At 40.4% G+C, this 18982-nt stretch overlaps 1 protein-coding gene across 1 annotated transcript in view; it reads right to left on the reverse strand.

The window, feature by feature from the left end:
- Positions 1–514: 514 nt before the first annotated feature.
- The window catches only part of DIPK1C (divergent protein kinase domain 1C), a 49927-nt gene continuing 31459 nt past the window's right edge, over positions 515–18982 (reverse strand). The window contains exons 3-4 of the mRNA XM_072152344.1: positions 11564–11728; positions 515–805 (exon numbers count right to left, since the gene is read on the reverse strand). Of these exons, the coding sequence (XP_072008445.1) occupies positions 611–805; positions 11564–11728 (360 nt within the window). The 3' untranslated portion in view covers positions 515–610. The remainder of the gene's footprint in view (positions 806–11563; positions 11729–18982) is intronic.

Genomic DNA, 18982 nt, shown 5'->3' on the forward strand with positions numbered 1-18982 from the left:
CGCCACAAAGTGTTGCATGGGCCAGAAATGTGTCTCAGGCACTTACCTGTGCAAGACCCATGCAAAGTCTACAAAAACTGGCGCACAAGTAGATGTGGGCCAATGGGGCACATTTACTAAGCAAGTCGGAAACTGCACTAAAAGTGCTCTGCAGCAAAAGCAAAAATTTGAGCAGCACAAACCAGCACAAATGTACCACAATTGATTGGCACCAGTTTTGTTTAATTTGGATAATGTTGGGGGGGGGGGGTAGACCTCTGATGACCTCTGGAAACTTTTATTATTATCTTAAAAACAATAGCGACACAAATGAAATTTCTGCTGCACAAACCAGGACAAACATAGCACCAATTTTGTTAGATTTGAACAAGGTGGAGGGGTCAACTTCATTCAGGTGTCTCTTAGCCATCTTGTCATCCTAAAATAATAATTGACATCTAAACTACAAATTCTTGTAAAATGTTGCATATTTTTTCAGTAGGTATAAATAAATTGCAACATATTCGATAAACAGTTTTCTCCTTTAAATAACAGTTTTATTTTATTGTCTTGTGCCTTTTAATACAGAAAAGATGTTTATCACGTGGCCATTTCCTGGGCATTCAGCAATTCACTTATTTCCTCTGTGTAGCTCTCTCTGACTAGCTTGTAATAATGAATATAAGTCTGAAAAAGAAGCTTCTATGTTTGTAGACTCAGCACACTTCTGCACAGCGCCATGTAGTTCATCTTGAAGAGGAAAGGGATAGATAGAACCCATGAAACTCAGAGTAAACCAACGCCGGAATATTTTGTCACAGATGACCTAGGAGAAAAAAAATGAAATACATTACTCTCTTGAAATTATCTGTCAAGTGTGCTCCCTTCGTTAAATCTGGGCAATCACACACATATCATCACATTCTGGGGTCAGGGATCATCATCTGGCTTACAATCACTGTGGTCAGTGCGGTCACAGGCACCTAGCATGACTCTATTTCTGTTTGTAGTCTATAGTCCATAAACTCCAGCCCTAACAAGGGCAGTCCACCACTCACCCTTACTATTACAGCCCTATACTTGAATTTTCTGCCCAACACGGTTCTTGTGCTATATTTGCAGATTCATCAAGAGTCAGCTTAATGTGTTAGCTCTTTGCATATTTTTCTAAGGATTAATAAAGTTTTGACACTAAGTCTCTGTCAAGATGCTTGATCAAAACATTGCATATTTTTTGGATGAATAAAGAGAACACTTAAATCCCAGGACTATAACTGAGTGTTGCTGCTTCCTCTTTCTTTATTGTATCTTCCTGGATCCATGAAACTGGGGTCCTCCTGCTGCAAGCACCTAACATGATGTAATCAGGCAAATTTCAATGCTATACTACACTGTTTTTCTTGATAACCCCCCACCATCAGTTTGCTCAGCTACTCCTATTCTACTTCTATCACATGCAGACCATTTAAACAGACCATTTATCACACTTTGCTTTTTGTTTACTGTAACCGTGCCTACTTTTTGTTCAGTTAAGACTCTTCTTCGCTTTTAAAAAGACTCCATCCAAATTTTCCAATTTACATAAATGTCTTATTTTCCAGCCACCAAGACTGTGATGCTTGATCACTGCATCACATTACAGATTGCTATTATCTTAAAGGGAACCCATCACCACTATTTTCACAAATACGGGTAGTGGCAGGTTCCTATAGAGCTCTAGTAACTATCTGACCTCCTGCTTGTAGCTAAAAGTAGTTTCCCTCTGATCCCCATAAAATCAGAGTTATAATCTTGCCTGGTAACTATGCAGCTTTGGAGCGAGTCCACAGGGGCGTGGCCTAATGTCATGTGACCAGGGTGACATCATCAAAGGTCCTTGAGCTACTTAATATGAAAACTATACCCCATGTACATATCTGACCACATAAAACAATCACAGCAGCCTCCATGGACTTCTACTCCACTGCATGCAGGCTGCTGTGATTTCATGTGATAAAATATGCTCTGATTTCATGACATATATGCTTAGTGTACAGTTCCTAATGCAACAAAAGCTATAGGACCTGTGATGATGTCACCCTGGTCACATGACATTATAGCAGCATACAGAGAGAGGATGGGGAGGAGCTGCTGGATTCAGCCTGAGGAGGTCATGCCCACCTGGACACGCTGTAGCCATGCTTAGTTACCAGATAAAACTATAAAGTTGAATATATAGGGATCTCAGGGGAATATTTTTTAGCTACAAGCAGGGTGTCAGATAGTTATAAGAGCTCTATAGGAACCTATCACTACCTGTATTTGTGAAAATTGTGGTGACGGGTTCCCTTTAAATAAGCTGGAAAGACATATAGCTATTGTGCTATAGAATAGTGCTATAACCTATACCAGAACAGGCACTGCACCAATCCCAGCACGGCCCCCTTCATGTCCACTTTGAGGGGAGGTGGTGAAAGGGGGAGAATATTTGCAATTCCTGGTGGTTCACAAGGAAATACAAATATTTCAAGGCTTGTAAGGCAGTTTTCCATGGAAAAGGACAGGATATAGACACATGAAATAACATAAAGCAGCAAATTGAAAATATTAGGTTTGCTTCTCCCCCCTCACTCCTAGGTGAGTTCTAGAACACCTCCTACCTGGACTAGATGCATGACCTTGGATGGATTTTAACTTCTCAATGGGAGGTCTTAAGACTACAATTCCGGTGCCATCAGACCTGTCTTGATCTCCAGTGTCTTTTGAGAACGAACATGACCCACTTATGCTCCATAGCTACACATCTGCTCATCTGAGGCCCCCAGAATAGACTGAGACCCAGGTGCAAGTTCGCCCCACTACCCCGATCCCAGAAATGTATTTGGCATCTGACTGGGGTGGCGCATAATTCTATAACTGGCATATGAAATTATTGGCCATAAAGCTTTTTCTCTTTCCGGAGTGAATTCTATCAAGACAAGTTCTGTTCTACGTATTGCTCTAATGCACATGAGTAAACCCTCACATGTGCCCCTTTGTTGTATACTATATTTTCATCACAGGTTGGTGTTTGTTACTGTCCGAATCATGTGCTCTGCTTCACAACGTTGATCCTGTATATGATTCTGGGCCAAGCTCACTCTGAATCTCGGACTTTGCTTGCACTCAGCCTGAACTGACCCCCTGCCTGTATCTCATATTCTGTGTGAACTCCACTCACTTTAATTATGTGACAAAGTTCTGCAGTTCAGGTAATGATTTTTCCACTAACTTTTCTACATGTTGCCTTTATATTATTTAATCACAAACAATTAAGTGGTTTATTTTTGTAGCTTTACTCATCCATTTTCCAATTCTAGCCTGCAGAGTAGTAATGGAGGAGGATGTTTTAGTTTCAGCTAAATATAAAGTGCCTTGTATGAAATATCACTGCAGGCAGCTAATGGTGGCTAATAGCTGAGCCACTGCTATACATCTGGGCTGATTTCCAAATAATTTCAGTACTCTTTAGAGAAAAACTGATTTTAATATGATATTAAACAGAGCCTGGAGGCCAAAAGTGCAGCGACTGTGTGCTGAGGAAATCTGAAAAAATCCATAAACAGCATGTATTGAATAGAAGTGATGAGTGGGCAGTGTATCGACCTGATGCTCGGTTTCTTTACAAGTGGCCAAGATGCATTAATGTGAAGCTTTGTTATACTTTTATTTATGGAATATAGTGTATGACCATGGACTGTTTTAGGCAAAATGTGGCCCTGGGCAAAAATGAATATGCGGTCCCAAATCCTGACAAGACAAGGCAGTCTTATTCAGTAAATTTAGACAGTAGTATAAAGAGAACTACCGCACTGTTCTCAGAGAACACCCAAATGATGATTTTTTTTAAAAAAGCTGCCAGCAGAAGAAACCATCAGACAGCATTCCAGCATTCTCTTTGATCTTTGGATTTTATTTGCCCCCACTATGTATAAATCTTTTATGGATGTTGTGTAAGAGATCAGCAGCACAAGCCCCAATAGATATTAACATACACAAATATATACACTCACCGGCCACTTTATTAGGTACACCTGTCCAAGTGCTTGTTAACACTTAATTTCTAATCAGCCAATCACATGGCGGCAACTCAGTGCATTTAGGCATGTAGACATGGTCAAGACAATCTCCTGCAGTTCAAACCAAGCATCGGTATGGGGAAGAAAGGGGATTTGAGTGCCTTTGAACATGGCATGGTTGTTGGTGCCAGAAGGGCTGGTCTGAGTATTTCAGAAACTACTGATCTACTGGGATTTTCACGCACAACCAGGGTTTACAGAGAATGGTCCGAAAAAGAAAAAACATCCAGTGAGCGGCAGTTCTGTGGGCGGAAATGCCTTGTTGATGCCAGAGGTCAGAGGAAAATGGGCAGACTGGTTCGAGCTGATAGAAAGGCAACAGTGACTCAAATCGCCACCCGTTACAACCAAGGTAGGCAGAAGAGCATCTCTGAACGCACAGTACGTCGAACTTTGAGGCAGATGGGCTACAGCAGCAGAAGACCACAACGGGTGCCACTCCTTTCAGCTAAGAACAGGAAACTGAGGCTACAATTTGCACAAGCTCATCGAAATTGGACAGTAGAAGATTGGAAAAACGTTGCCTGGTCTGATGAGTCTCGATTTCTGCTGCAACATTCGGATGGTAGGGTCAGAATTTGGCGTCAACAACATGAAAGCATGGATCCATCCTGCCTTGTATCAACGGTTCAGGCTGGTGGTGGTGTCATGGTGTGGGGAATATTTTCTTGGCACTCTTTGGGCCCCTTGGTACCAATTGAGCATCGTTGCAACGCCACAGCCTACCTGAGTATTGTTGCTGACCATGTCCATCCCTTTATGACCACAATGTACCCAACATCTGATGGCTACTTTCAGCAGGATAATGCGCCATGTCATAAAGCTGGAATCATCTCAGACTGGTTTCTTGAACATGACAATGAGTTCACTGTACTCAAATGGCTTCCACAGTAACCAGATCTCAATCCAATAGAGCATCTTTGGGATGTGGTGGAATGGGAGATTCGCATCATGGATGTGCAGCCGACAAATCTGCGGCAACTGTGTGATGCCATTATGTCAATATGGACCAAAATCTCTGAGTAATGCTTCCAGCACCTTGTTGAATCTATGCCACGAAGAATTGAGGCAGTTCTGAAGGCAAAAGGGGTCCAACCCGTTACTAGCATGGTGTACCTAATAAAGTGGCCTGTGAGTGTATGTATATAAAGAGGGAATTTATCATACAAAGGCGCTTGTGAGCGAGCATATTATGCCAGCCACATCCCATGGAGGCTTAGACCTCCGGATGTTTCCGTCGGGTGGCTGCAGTGCCAGGCACAACTAGTTTTGCTTAAGAATCTGCGAACATTCAGCACTGAATGTTTGCAGGCTTTAGTAAGTGGATAGACAAGGCTGTGCCCCTTCATTCCCACATGGCATAGCGGTAGTGTAGTCCTAAGAGTAATCACAAATCGCAGTGCACAAGAAATCTCAAGTCCTTTTATGCCAGAAAAGTGGTATAGAAGCACTGAAAAATCTCCCCCCATAGTTACCAAATAAAACCACTATACCAGAACCAGATAATACTGCCATACAGATATGAAACACACTATGCCACATGGCTGCCTGTCTCTAGATGATGTGTAACATGGCTGCCTGCCTCTAGATGATGTATAAAATGGCTGTCTGTCTAATGGTGATGCATAACATGGCTGTCTGTCTATTGGTGATGCATTACATGGCTGTCTGTCTATTGGTCATGCACAACATGGCTGCCTGTCTCTTGGTGATGCATAACATGGCTGCCTGTCTCTTGGTGATGCATAACATGGCTGCCTGTCTCTTGGTAATGCGTAACATGGCTGCCTGTCTCTGCAAGCTTGAGTGGGATTACGATTAGGAGAGTACAAGGGCACGAAGGTGAACACCTAGCCCACAATTTTTACTTTCAGGAGAACATATCGGCCTGCCGTCTACCCGAGTTGTGAGGATCTTGTGAGGCAGTGACTTAAGAGCTATTGAAACTCCCTTTGATTTGGCTTCTGGGTTGGCGCTGTGGAACCAATGAGGATAGTACCGGTCTCGCATTTGTGGCATGCAGCTAGACTTAAAATGCACCTCCTGTAAGAAAATGTTAGCTCACTGCTTATGCAAATTGTAGTTAGCAAAACCTAGTATTGAACTGACATGGGGAGAGAAAAAGAACTGGACCGCACATCCACACATCTCACAACAATCTACTGCCGCTAGGCTACATTATATAACGAACTCGAGGTTCATAGTTACATTTTGTTCAAATTGTATAAGCCCACAAACCACTTCATGGTGACCTCTTTATGATGGGTCCCTACACTGTGTGCGGCATCACACGGAGTCTGCCACCGCTGCAGCACAGTGCCGGCAGGGACCAAGACCCGGTTGCCCCCAGCGCCCATGCCGGCAGGCATAGTCCCCAGGCCTCGGGTCCCCACCAGCACCGCACAACAGAAGCAGCGGACGCCATGCCACACGCACAATGTGAACTGCAAAAAAGACCTAATATTGAGGGAACATAATATGAGTGAATCCATTTGGAGGCCCAAAGGAATGACAAGAAGCCCAAAGGAATGACAAGAAGGAGAAATCACAAGGTGAAAATGTACTAGAACAGGGGGAGGCACAATACAGACAACACACCAAAGTACAGTAGGATGCAGGAAAGAGGACACACATCAAAAAACAAAGTGTATATAGAAAGAATCCACTGAACTTTGGCAAGGCGATCTAGCTCAAAAGACTATGGTGGAGAAAAAATACAATACCGTGAACAACTGGCTGTTGCAGATACCCCAGTGGTTAGTGGGCTAGCTAAGGACAGGCAAAACAGAGCTCGACTTTCGGGTACCGAGTATGAAGCATCATGTGACGCTTCCCCCTCGGCCCATGCCATGCCAGACCCCGTGCCTGGGTGGTCTGCAAAGCAGTGGCAATGCGGCTGCATGCATTGGTGTAAGCAGTCCACAATGTTTGCATATTGTATATCCAGGTCGGCCGCCAAGGCAGAAATATTGTCTGGGTGTCGGAGGACATATCTTCTTTCTGATTGTCACACCTGCCGGTGGAATGGAAAACTCCAAGTAAAAGAGATATCTTTGCATCTCAGCTCCTATAATAAGAGTTTTAGTGCCCTGCGTTTAACAATGTCAGGCGGGAGAGATCTGGCAGGAGTTGAAGGTGAGCACCCTGGAATACAATATCTCCAGGGATTCGAGCCTTTACCAAAACTGCTTCTTTTATCTGGTACCAATGTACCCAGCAAATGACATCTCTGAGTGGCTCCTGTGCTGGGGAATGGACTTGAAGAGAGTGGTGGGCTCTAGCTAGTTTCAGCAGTGAATCTGCAGGCACTTCCAAGATTGAGATAAACACCCTTCGTATCATGGAGGCTCAATGGATTCTGGGATGCCACACAACCTTATGTTGTTGTGTTATTTCAGTCGATGACACTCTGGTAGTCGATAGACCTCTTCTCACAGTACGTTTAATTCCGCAACATAAGATTGCTCCAGTCAAGCCACATAGCTCTCCATGTCATCTGTTGTAGAGGTGTGTACTAAGAGCATGTAATTCAACGAGTGCCCCATATTCCTGTGAGAAAAGAGCAGGTACAGGGTATAACCCGGGTGAGATGGCAGAGGGATTTGGGGTACGTGCCGCTGGGGTACTAGGCCAGTATTCCCTATAGTCCAACCAGAGTACGGGTGAATGAGGGGCAGACACCAATTCCTTTTCAGCACCTGTGTGGTGTGGCGGCTCTACATTGGGCATTAGGCAACTATTAAAGGGCCGTGCAGACTGAGCCTAAACCTCATCAGCCCAGGAAGGACCTGGGTTACTGGGCAATACTGTAGTCGGAGCGCCGATATATTAGGCCCCATCTCTGCCCGGTGAAATAGGACAGGACGCCAGTACTTATGATGGGGCGATGAGAAGCACAGGAAGTGTCTGGTCATGGGATTGTGGCACTGTAACCCTTTGACCTGTCTTCTCTTCAGGAGAGGGCAGAAGGCCATCTTACGACTTCAGTGGTGTGTCAGGGGGCACCCGGGCTGTACATGGGCCGGGGTGTCCAGGATGTCTGACCTATCTTGGCCTTGTATGCTCCGGCTGTCTCCTGGTGTGCATCTGGTGCCATTTTTGCCACATGGAGAGATCCCTGAAGAGCTGGCCATCTCCACGGGCTTCCTGGTATCGTTGGAAGCAAGTGCACTTGGTGGCATCTCTTCCGGTGCATGGTGAGGTGTGCTTGCTGACTCTCGGGGTGGCCTCCCATGGGGAGCATTAAGCAATCGGTGCGTTGAAGCCTTGAGGGGAGGCCATGGCAGTACCAGGCCCCGTCAGAAACCTCCCGATTCCTCGAGCAGAGACGCAACTACCTGGTGTCAAGGGGAGGCTGGGGCACCCATTTCTCTTTGCCATCATGGGTGAGGAAAATAAGCTGGCTTGCGGTTTTAGACGGGGATAAGCCTTGGGCTGGAGTAGGAACAAAGCATACGTGAGTGCGCTCACCTCTATAGATAGGCATTAAGATTTTTGCCCAAAAACTGTTACCAACCTGTTATCCAGGACAGTGACAGAATCACAATGATGTCCATCTATATTCTGAGAGATTTAGCTTTATACAAAAATAGAGCTTTGACTGTTGTATTTAAATGTCCTGTAACCAGTCACATGGGTTGAGAAGAGTCACACTGAAGAGTCTCTTCCCTTCTCAATTGATGTCCAATAGTAAAAGCAACACAAATCTAGATGGCAGTTGCTCATATTACCTTTCTCCGCCCCACTAACTCCTTAGGTAAATTGTATGCTGTCATGGCCAGCGATAATATGTTATAACAACATGAAAAACTCCTTTTATTTATAATACTACTAGTAGTATTAGCAAACAGTGTTAGCAATGTTAAGAACAATCTTCTCCATCTAGGAATTTTGTCTCAGTGGCTGGCAGCGTTTATAATCTAACAAATGGAACATCTCCATGTAGTTTGTATTCAATACTGATAAAGGGGGGGGTTGGGGAATTGGGTTTCTATTCAGTTCCTCTAGGCTCCAGTGGTTCTGTCCAGCCCCTTAGTCTGTGCTATTTACCATAAGCACCTACTTCAGTCCTTCATATATCACAGGAATAACATACAACCCTCGCAGATACTTATATACAAAAAGACTTTACTAACAACATACATGTGACAAAGTAACTACATAAAATACAATACAAAATACATAGAGACAAACCTTCTTCTCCTGACCTCTCCCGGACACAGTAATGTGTATGTATATACAATATATAGTTAACACTACAGAAACTCCTGGATGTACCCTGAAACAGGAGTTACATCCAGTACCTGACCATATACATGTACATATACATATAGAGACTCATGCACAATAGCATCTATATATCTACTCCAATACACATGCAGGGCACAGATCCACGTGTGAATGGGATACGGCTATAGGTTATATATGTAGTTACACTAATATATACACACTCACTGTAAACACTTAGCTGTGTATATATATGGTAAAACACATAACACCTGGAATATCTATAGGTACACGTATAAAGTCTACTATATTATAATAAGTACTATGTTATAATTACTCTTATAAAGTTATATACATACACAGAAAACACACACAATATATGACCTGGTTCCTAAGGTAAGTGCTGTACGTCCGGGGGGGGTCAGGAGCAAGAGACAAAAGAGACTGATTTCTGTTTTTACCATGCTTAAATATCCTTGTGTGTAATCCCTTCCCACCACCTATAACTCCACCCTAAGACCCTCTTAGGATAGACCCCAGTGTGTGCAGGGAATCTCACACCTGGTTCATGGTGGCTTCTTACTGTTCAAAGCCTTTTGATATGTTAATGACCCAATGGCTTCAGTACACACTGACATCTCACCACAGAGTATCAGTGCCTGTGGTCAGTATATACTGTATCCATTTACACTATATGTAATATATATAATAATAGAGCAGAGGGTCCAGTTATGAATAATATCCCCTGTAACAAATACCTATGGCTGTGTTGGTTAACTACTACATTTCAAAACTGTAAGAGGTTAATCTGAATGCTTACAATCTTTGCACAGCTCTTTTTTATTAGCAAAAGCTAGGGAACCAAGTACGATGGTCAGTTAGGCCCCTTCCACACTTGCGTTGCAGCTCACGTCAGAGTTTGATCAGGGTGCGATCATGGTTTGGTCAGTGAAAAACTGACATTTTTCATCAGAGTTCAATCAGTTTTCAGTCAGAGTTTGTTCAGTGTCTCATTTTTTCATGCGCATTTTCAATGCAATTTCGATGCGTTTTTCATGCGCAGATAATGCACGTGAAATGGACTCAGGACTGAGCTCTATCTTTTCTATGGCAATTGACGCATGAAAAAGGCATTGCACTTGCATGTGTCTCAGAGTGCAATGCGTTTTTGATGCATTTCCATAGACTTGTATGGACTTGCAAAAGTAGAGCATGCCAAGATTTAAACGTGCGTTAAAAAAACACGTGTGTGTGCATGAACAAAGATGAAAAAGCCCATTGATTAGAATGGGTCAGAGAGCAATGCAAGATCTGCGCGTCAAAAGCATGTGCAGAACACACGCGTGAAAAATGCAAGTGTGGAAGAGGCCTAAGAAGGTGTTGTCATCTCAAACATATACAGTAAGGCATGTACATGAGAACACACCATTTATTTTTAACCATTTTACTGTCACAGACTTCTTTCGGTAAACTGTTTCCTGTAGCAGAAAGCTTCCCCCAATCGTGGATCACCCCTTGAAAAGCCTGAAATGGCCTTTTGTTTTTTTTCCTAGAATGTTTTACATTTACCACTTCATTCACATAAAGATTAAAGGGGTTGTCCACTTTAAGCACATTCTAGCCAATAATGCATATATGCATATATCTGTGAAAAGAAAAGTTATAGAAATTTCCAACATACTATCTGTATCAATTCTTTTCTGCTTTCTAGATCTCTGCTTGCTGTCATGCAACAGGAAACTTCATTCTTTATTTCATGTAGTTTAACACCAGTCCATGGTCATGTGATGTTACACGGTTGCAGAGCTCATTATAACACAAAGCTCTGATTACCCTCTGTGATAAATGAGAAGTGCACCTGTGTAACATCACATGACCATGGACCAGTGTTAACCTACAGGAAATAAAGAATAAAAGTTCCTGTTGCATGGCAGCAAGAAGAGATTGAGAAAAACCGTAAAGAATTAATAGAGAAAGTATATTGGAAAATTCTATAACTTTTCATTACACAAACAACATCAGTTACATTATTTGCTAGAATGTTCTTCGAGTAAACATCCCCTTAAAATTTCATTTTTATCCAAACTATAGGAGCACAGCTTCTAATATATTTATTGCTGTATTCACCCTTCAGCATTAAGAGTGAATATCGCTATATATGAGTGGTAGATTTCCTTTAAGTCTATGAGTCATTATTATCAAAAAATATGCAGTGTCAAATAACAGAAAATACATCTGTACTCAGCTTGTGAGCTACTTACTTGTAGGTTACTATTTGCTCTTTGTGCTCCACACATGAAAGTCTTTAAATCACAAGTTGAAAAGCAGTCAAAAAAATTGCAGTCTTTATCAGATGTACATTTCTGCTCCAGTATGTTCTGCATTTTGGGTTCAAAAAATGCCATATCCATATCAATGGCCACCACCTGCAACCAATAACACACAGTATAAATGAAAGACCTAGTCATTTTTATTCTTCAGGACAATCTTCATATGTCACATTCCTTACACAAGCTCCCAGCACATGTGTCTACAGGATTGGCTATGGTTTATGATTTGACGTGGTGAGGCAAACTATTATTCAGTATTGTCATGTGCAATAAAAAATAAGTTTTAGTATAATATTTACAGAGTACATCATTTTGCCTTATGTACCATACGTCTGTCCATTACTATAACTGGATTCAATTCACTGGATGTTTCTGTAGACACTATACAGAAGGGTTTGTATAATGTACTGTTCATTCCATTAAACATTTTAGTTCTCTTTTTCAGTTGTGTTTTCTAGTGACAATATTGCAATTACTGTAATGTTGAGTAGTTTGTGTGTAAACTGATGTTATGTGGAGCTTGGGGGTCACAATCTGGGCCAAGTTTCCCTTTCCAAGATGAGCAGCTGAAATTCCAGAAAGATGATAGCATCTCAAGCGAAAAGATTTTCCTCATTATGCAAGCTACATTCAGCTTTATCTACGGTATATGTATACACAATGATTCCAATATTTTTATATGTCTCCTACATGACCCTGTGTGTTACTTTTTCCACTCTTTCTTGGTGTTCTTTTTTGGTACTTGTGTCCAAAATGAAACACCCTGGTGCATTATTCAGAGGATCATGCATAGTTTCCTACAGTACTATAGTTTTTGGAGTAAGCATTAAAGTGATGTTTATTTCATTCTGAGACATTTTGGATACTTTGTTGGTATGAAATCAGCCTTGTTCATTACTAGAACTGTGTTCCGTTAATAGGTGATCAGGTCCAGATCTGATGTACACTAAAAATTCTTAAAGACCATATGGAGAGCATTTGGGCCATGGCATTTGATCTAGATCTGCTGCCTGCTTTATAAACTACAGAGGCAGGACCCTATAAAGATATAATTTTGTACTGTAGATCTCTATCTACTAATATATTACACAACTATGTTCATCTAGCATTCAGCCCCTGCAGTTTAATAGATGTGCTACTGTACAGGAGAGGACTTGGCTCATCCCATGTAACTGCCACCCAGAGACAAGGGGGGCCCAAACAGTGGTCAGATGCATTTGTACCGGACAAGTTTTCGTTAAAAAAAAATTGTTTTGGAGAAACAGAAGGGTTTTAACTGTATATGCAACCACAGACACTTAAACAGTTTAAAGTTCCTGCTCTGCCATCTAGTTGATTTTTTTTAATTTTGGGGACCCAAGACTAAGCTGGAGTCACCCTGAAGTGCCAAACCAACCACTCTAAAACTACCTCTAAATCATTTAGCGTATTCCTACTAAGCACCTTCCACACTAGCAATAGCCATGGAATAACCAAGCATGAAAAAACTAGATCACTACATACATGCAAAGAATGAAACGCTTATGGTTGATCACAGGATGATAAGGAAAAGTACAAGACATTCAGGTATAAACAGATGTGTTGCAAAAGGTGGTTGTAATTACTTACAGTCTGTGTATGCTTTGAGGAAAGGGGGGATCTTTTAATCATCTATAACCTTTGATCGTTGAAAAACCTAAAAAACCTGCAATCCAGTTTTCAGTTTGGTCTTAGGGTCTATGAACACATGATGGAGCATTTTTAAACCTACCCTGAGGAATCTATCATCTGAAGTAGATCCTACGGTAGATTCCTCCTGCCTACCTCTACCCTAATCTGTAATTTAATATGCTGGAACATAAACTAACTTATTAAAAACTTTTTTAGTAACTGCAGAGGCTACGGGGGCAGCCTTAGCTCTCAGTGTCCAGCCAGGCTAGTACACATCCCAGTAGCCTCTGCAGTTAATTTACATTTTACTAAAATAGTTTTTTAAAAAATTAGGTTAGATTCCAGGCTAATAATCCAAGTTCAACCATATTACAATTACTTCACATTATTTTACACACTACAGAGGCTACTGAATTCCACTAGAATACAAACTGAAGATTGATGCCTCAATATTCAAGGGTGAAACCATTTTTCATGGACTAGAATAATGCTTCCATTAGGCAATTAGAATTGGTTTCCTTGCATTTGATACAGCGTTGTTTTGAATATACACAAAGTGAGATAAATGCGGGACTCAAAGGCAAGGACATTCTCAAATGTCTAATAAGCAATATATGTTAATTATGTGAACAGAATCAAGACCTCAATATTTCTGTTTCTTCCATAAACAACAGTACAAATTTAGACATCCTAAATGAGGCCACTGAAAGGGTTCTTCAGAAAGCCAGCATGCATTGTGATTCAAAATCTGTTCTTGACATCATGACTACCATTACAACATAAATGGCTTCCAATTAACTTCAGCTTCTACCTTCTCCCTAGGGTCTCCTGCTGTCTCTGACAGCTGGAGTCCCGGTCCTGCTCCCTCAATCAGCAACGATTTCTGTAGACTTGAGCCCTGCATCAGCTGATGTCTAAAGTCAGGGGGCAGTTGGTACCGACTTAAGTTTAGTAGGCCTAAAATAAATGAGGACCAACAACACAAAACTACTGATACTGAAATACAGACGGTCCCCTACTTAAGAACACCCGACTTACAGATGACCCCTAGTTACAAATGGATTTGTGGATGTTGGTAATTTACTGTACTTTAGCCTTAGCCTAAAATAAACAGCTATAATAGTCACCAATGGTGTCTGCAATGAAGCTTTATTGTTAACCCTGGTTCTTATGACAATCCAACATTTTTAAAATCCAATTGTCACAGAGACCAAAAAAAATATGCAGTTCCGACTTACCATACAAATTCAACTTAAGAACAAACCTACAGAAACTATCTTGTACGTAATTCTGGACTGCCTGTATTTAACTCCCCGATTTTAACCTCTGTGGCAGACTCTTGCTAAGAACATGGAGCCTGAGCACAGGAGAAATCCAAACTGCCTTCTTTGCTGCACAGTTTTTTGTTTTTGTACTTGATGGTTTATTAAGACATATATGGGTCCTATTTTTCATATCCTTGATGTAGTGCCAAAATTATATGCTCTGATGACATAATTTGACATATGCCAGGCATGTAAGAATAATTTACTAGAAAATATACATTCATGAATGAATATAAACAACTCTATATTGTCATATTGCTAGGATTCCACTACATATTTTTAGGTGATACCAATGGAGGTGTAACAGGCTAAAATTACTTAGTAGCTGCTGCCTGCACCCACCCCTTTAAAAAAGTTAGTTTTTTAGAACTAGTTCAGAATTGTTATCTTATGAAAAATATTTTTGTGCATCTATAAATAAAATAGCAAAGTGAACATACATTTCAGCACATATTCAGCTTATATTAACAGTTAGCTTTTTCCATTTTGAATTGCAAATATTAAAGGAAATCTAACATGACAATTAAGCATGATAACTCATAGATCCAGGCACTGTAATTGTGGTAATCTTCTTATATTTGTTATCAGCAGCCCCTTTCCTTCACCCTCCTCCCTGCTTCCTCAGCATTTGTGCAATGGGCACTTCAGTTTATAGAAGTAGGGAGGCCATGAATAACAAATATACTACATTACCACAGTCACGGTGCCTGGGTCTATGGGTAAGTGTGCATGGTTTATCCATGTTTGATTTTCATGGTAGATTTCCTTTCAAAGCCCTTCCCGTCACAGCCCTTTTTCATTTTTGCATTTTAATTTTTCACTCCCCACCTTTAAAAATGTATAAAACTTTTTTATTTTTCCATATACAGAGCTGTGTGATGGCTTGTTTTCTGCATAACAAGCTGCACTTCAAAATGGTGGTATTTAATATTCCATGCCGTGTACTGGGAAGCAGGAAAAAAATTCCAAATGCAGTGAAATTGGGATTTCACTGTACATCCCAAGTAACATGTCTACTTTATTCTTTGCTGTGGGTGGTGTCAATTTTTCAACTTTTGATGACGTTTTTAATGCTATCATTTTTAGAACTGTAAGACCTTTTGATCACTTTTTATTGTTCTTTTTATATTTTTCAAAATGGCAAATACGCGGCAATACCTAAGGTGTTTATTTATATTTATATCAGTTCTAGGGAAAAGAGGAGGATTTGAATTTTTTTTTTTAAATGAAAAGGAGAACTGAGGCTGTCATGGCAATGGATCGCCACTCCCCGATGACGTCATGGTGAGCATCGATCCTTGGCAAGATGGCGGCGCCGCCGCCAGCGATCAGTGGGTTAACACCAGCGATCGGTGCTAGCACCGACCGTGGGTGTTACCAGTTAGCCTTTGCTGCAGTATTCAGCAAAGACTTACTGGCTATGGAGAGGGCTCAGCCCGTGAGCCCTCTCCGTGCACCCGCAGCCGGCATGTGAAATACTATTATGTCACATGTTGGTAAGGGGTTAAACAATATTCTGTTTTCTTTTTGACAATGCGTGTTATTTGTGTCATTTGTCAAGGAGCAGGAATTTCACATCTAGTAATCCAACCTGGTTCTCTACAAAGTTTTCCCCTTAGTGATGAACTAAGTTTCTATTAGACTGGTTGCAGAAACTGATATATTAACCATGGGGTAGTAAGAAGGTCATTCTACGCTTGACTTCTCTAAAGACAGAAGAAACATGTGCATTGGAGTAGTGGCTGTAATTTATTAGCTGTGATAGATAGCGGGTGTATAACATGTCCTTGTGCTCTTTCATAAAGTAAAAAGATGGTTGTATGAAGTAGATGAGATTAGGAAAGTACATACTTTTATTCGCAGTGGAACTATTCTGCATATCAAGCTTTTTACAGCTGGTTATAAAGAACAAGTTAAAACTTGGACTGGACCCAAACCAAACATCTGATCCCCAGCTGGACTTGCTTAGTCTTATGGTAGTTTCTTCACATAAAATTAAGTTCTGAGTGATCTGCATGTTTTACAGGTTTTAACAGGCTGTTATCAGGACTAAACTTCTTTGTAAAGACTTTACCCCACTTGCCATCTAAACTAACTCCACAATAGTTTATTTTATTATAATATTTAGGGATTAGAGCCTCTGAACACGGCACAAAAAACTATTAAGGATTATACCTAACACCAATAGACTTTTCAGTGGCTGGGATGGGAAAGTGTAAGGTAAGTTAACTGCTCTGTAGAAAGGCAGAATATTGGGGACTCAGTTTTCTAAACCATTTAACAGGAACATTTCATTGGTGAAATTTACAGTATTATATATTTATTATTTTAAATTAAATTATTGTAAAGATATCCTCCTTTCCCCTTAACATAAATTTGGTTAAGGAAAGTTTCAGTGAACAATTAAATACTAGACGAGCTCCTAAATCCCCCTAAAACACAGACACATATAGAAATTGAAATGCTAAATCATATTTGTGTTCTTTTGAATAACTAGCTCCAAAAGAACCTCAAACAGAATAACATATTACTAATAATCTACTAACCAGTCCATCATGGAATCACCTACAACTTTACTTTCAGTGATATGTATAAAATGCAGAATCAGTAACATTAATCTTGTTTCTTGAGCAATTAGCATACTTGCATAATTAATATATTACATAGAGATATGTCAGACATGTCTTATTGCTAATATACTTCTAGTTATACTCATTTTTAATCTTTGGAAACTATATATTTAGTTTAGAGTCCTGAATAGAAAACCAAAAAACGGAATTACTTGCAATCATATTTTATATTGCTTTTCAGGAGTACTGATATTTTTTGTAGGTTAAAGCAAAGATGTTCAGCCACATATTGGAAAGTAAGTAATTCCAGGACCCTAAGGCTGTAGATACATCTACACAAGATTAGATCTTTTTTGGACATAACAAGTGATGCATGGTCTTTCTCTTACTTAACTCTAGACCACAACAGATGAGAGCTGCATCCAATTACAGGGAGCAATCTAGATAATGTGCTACACAACATTTTTCTTTTATCTATTTATAAATGAGCAAAGCTTTTGCTCCAGTATTATTTATTCTAATATTTGCAGCAGAGTCGCCTTTACACACTAAGTCTACTCCAGAAGTAGCTGACTGTGGCTGGTTTGTTAGGCCATAAGGCACCTTGCAAGGAGCTCTATGGTGACTAAGAAAATAAGGCCATTTGTATCTGCCAAAACTTTGAGCACTAGGTAAAATAGTGCAATTAATATGTATTTTTTTCACCCTAGTACAGTATAATGTATGAATATTATACATTCATCTGAAAATAAGATGAATAGGACAAACCATGTTGCAGGCTAAGAGGTCATCTAGTCTCCGCGGGAGGAGAATTTCTGTCTACAGTGGTTATTAAATACAATGTCTCATTGTGCCCACAACAGAATAAATCTTTTACTTTGCAGACAAGACCATTAAAGGAGCTTAAATAGTGGGTTGTTGCTGCCTGCATGTATAGAAAATGTGTTCTATTGTTTTGCCAAATTTCTGTGTTTCTAAGTTCATTCAGGAAAAAAAATCAACAATTAAACAAGTATTTTCTGCTTCAGTATTAGCTGACACCAGCACATTTCAGGCTTAAATTCTTTTTAGTATTTTGGCACTGGATCTCATAAGGAAAAGAAGAAAATATTTATTTTTTTTCACACTGCTGCATGCTGAGTACAGTTACCTTGTGGGAAGGTTTTAGCCTGCCTGCCCCCTTTCAAACTCCAATCGAGGCAATGGTGCAGATTTGATAAGCTAACTGTGATAAATTATGGCATAAATTTGTGCAAAAACTATATGGTTAGAACATAAACACAGGCAATAAGACATTCTATTGTAGAAATCAAAATGCATTGAGTCATCACATAGAGAGTTGTTCTATTTAGCATGTAATAAGCTGAACATGTATTTTGCCTTACAAAAAGGTAATGCCACAATTTCCTAAAGGATCAAGAAAACTTTATTGTATTGTATTGTAGCTGATTAATTAGGAGAGTTTGAATTGCTAAAATAAATTCTACCACTAGGATCAAGGTCTGTTAACCACTTACATGTTGGTGTGTGTCCCCTCTCACAGGATCTGCTCTTCTTTTAGCTTGCTATGTACTTGTTTTTACAAAACAAGGCTTTATAGGTGCAAATGTGCCTGAGAGGCTTCAGGCTACATAGCTGTAAATTGAGGTTGATTTGCATAAATTGGGAGCCTTTATTTGTAAAGACAAGGGCATAACAAGCTAAAAGAAGTGTGCTTGGTTTACAATCTTTGAACCTGTTGGTAGTTTTCTTTTAAATAATTTCACCCAAGTTCAAAAAGTTATATCCTATTCAGAGATGTAGAA

Source organism: Engystomops pustulosus, chromosome 5, assembly GCF_040894005.1.
Source record: "Engystomops pustulosus chromosome 5, aEngPut4.maternal, whole genome shotgun sequence".
Taxonomy (NCBI): domain Eukaryota; kingdom Metazoa; phylum Chordata; class Amphibia; order Anura; family Leptodactylidae; genus Engystomops; species Engystomops pustulosus.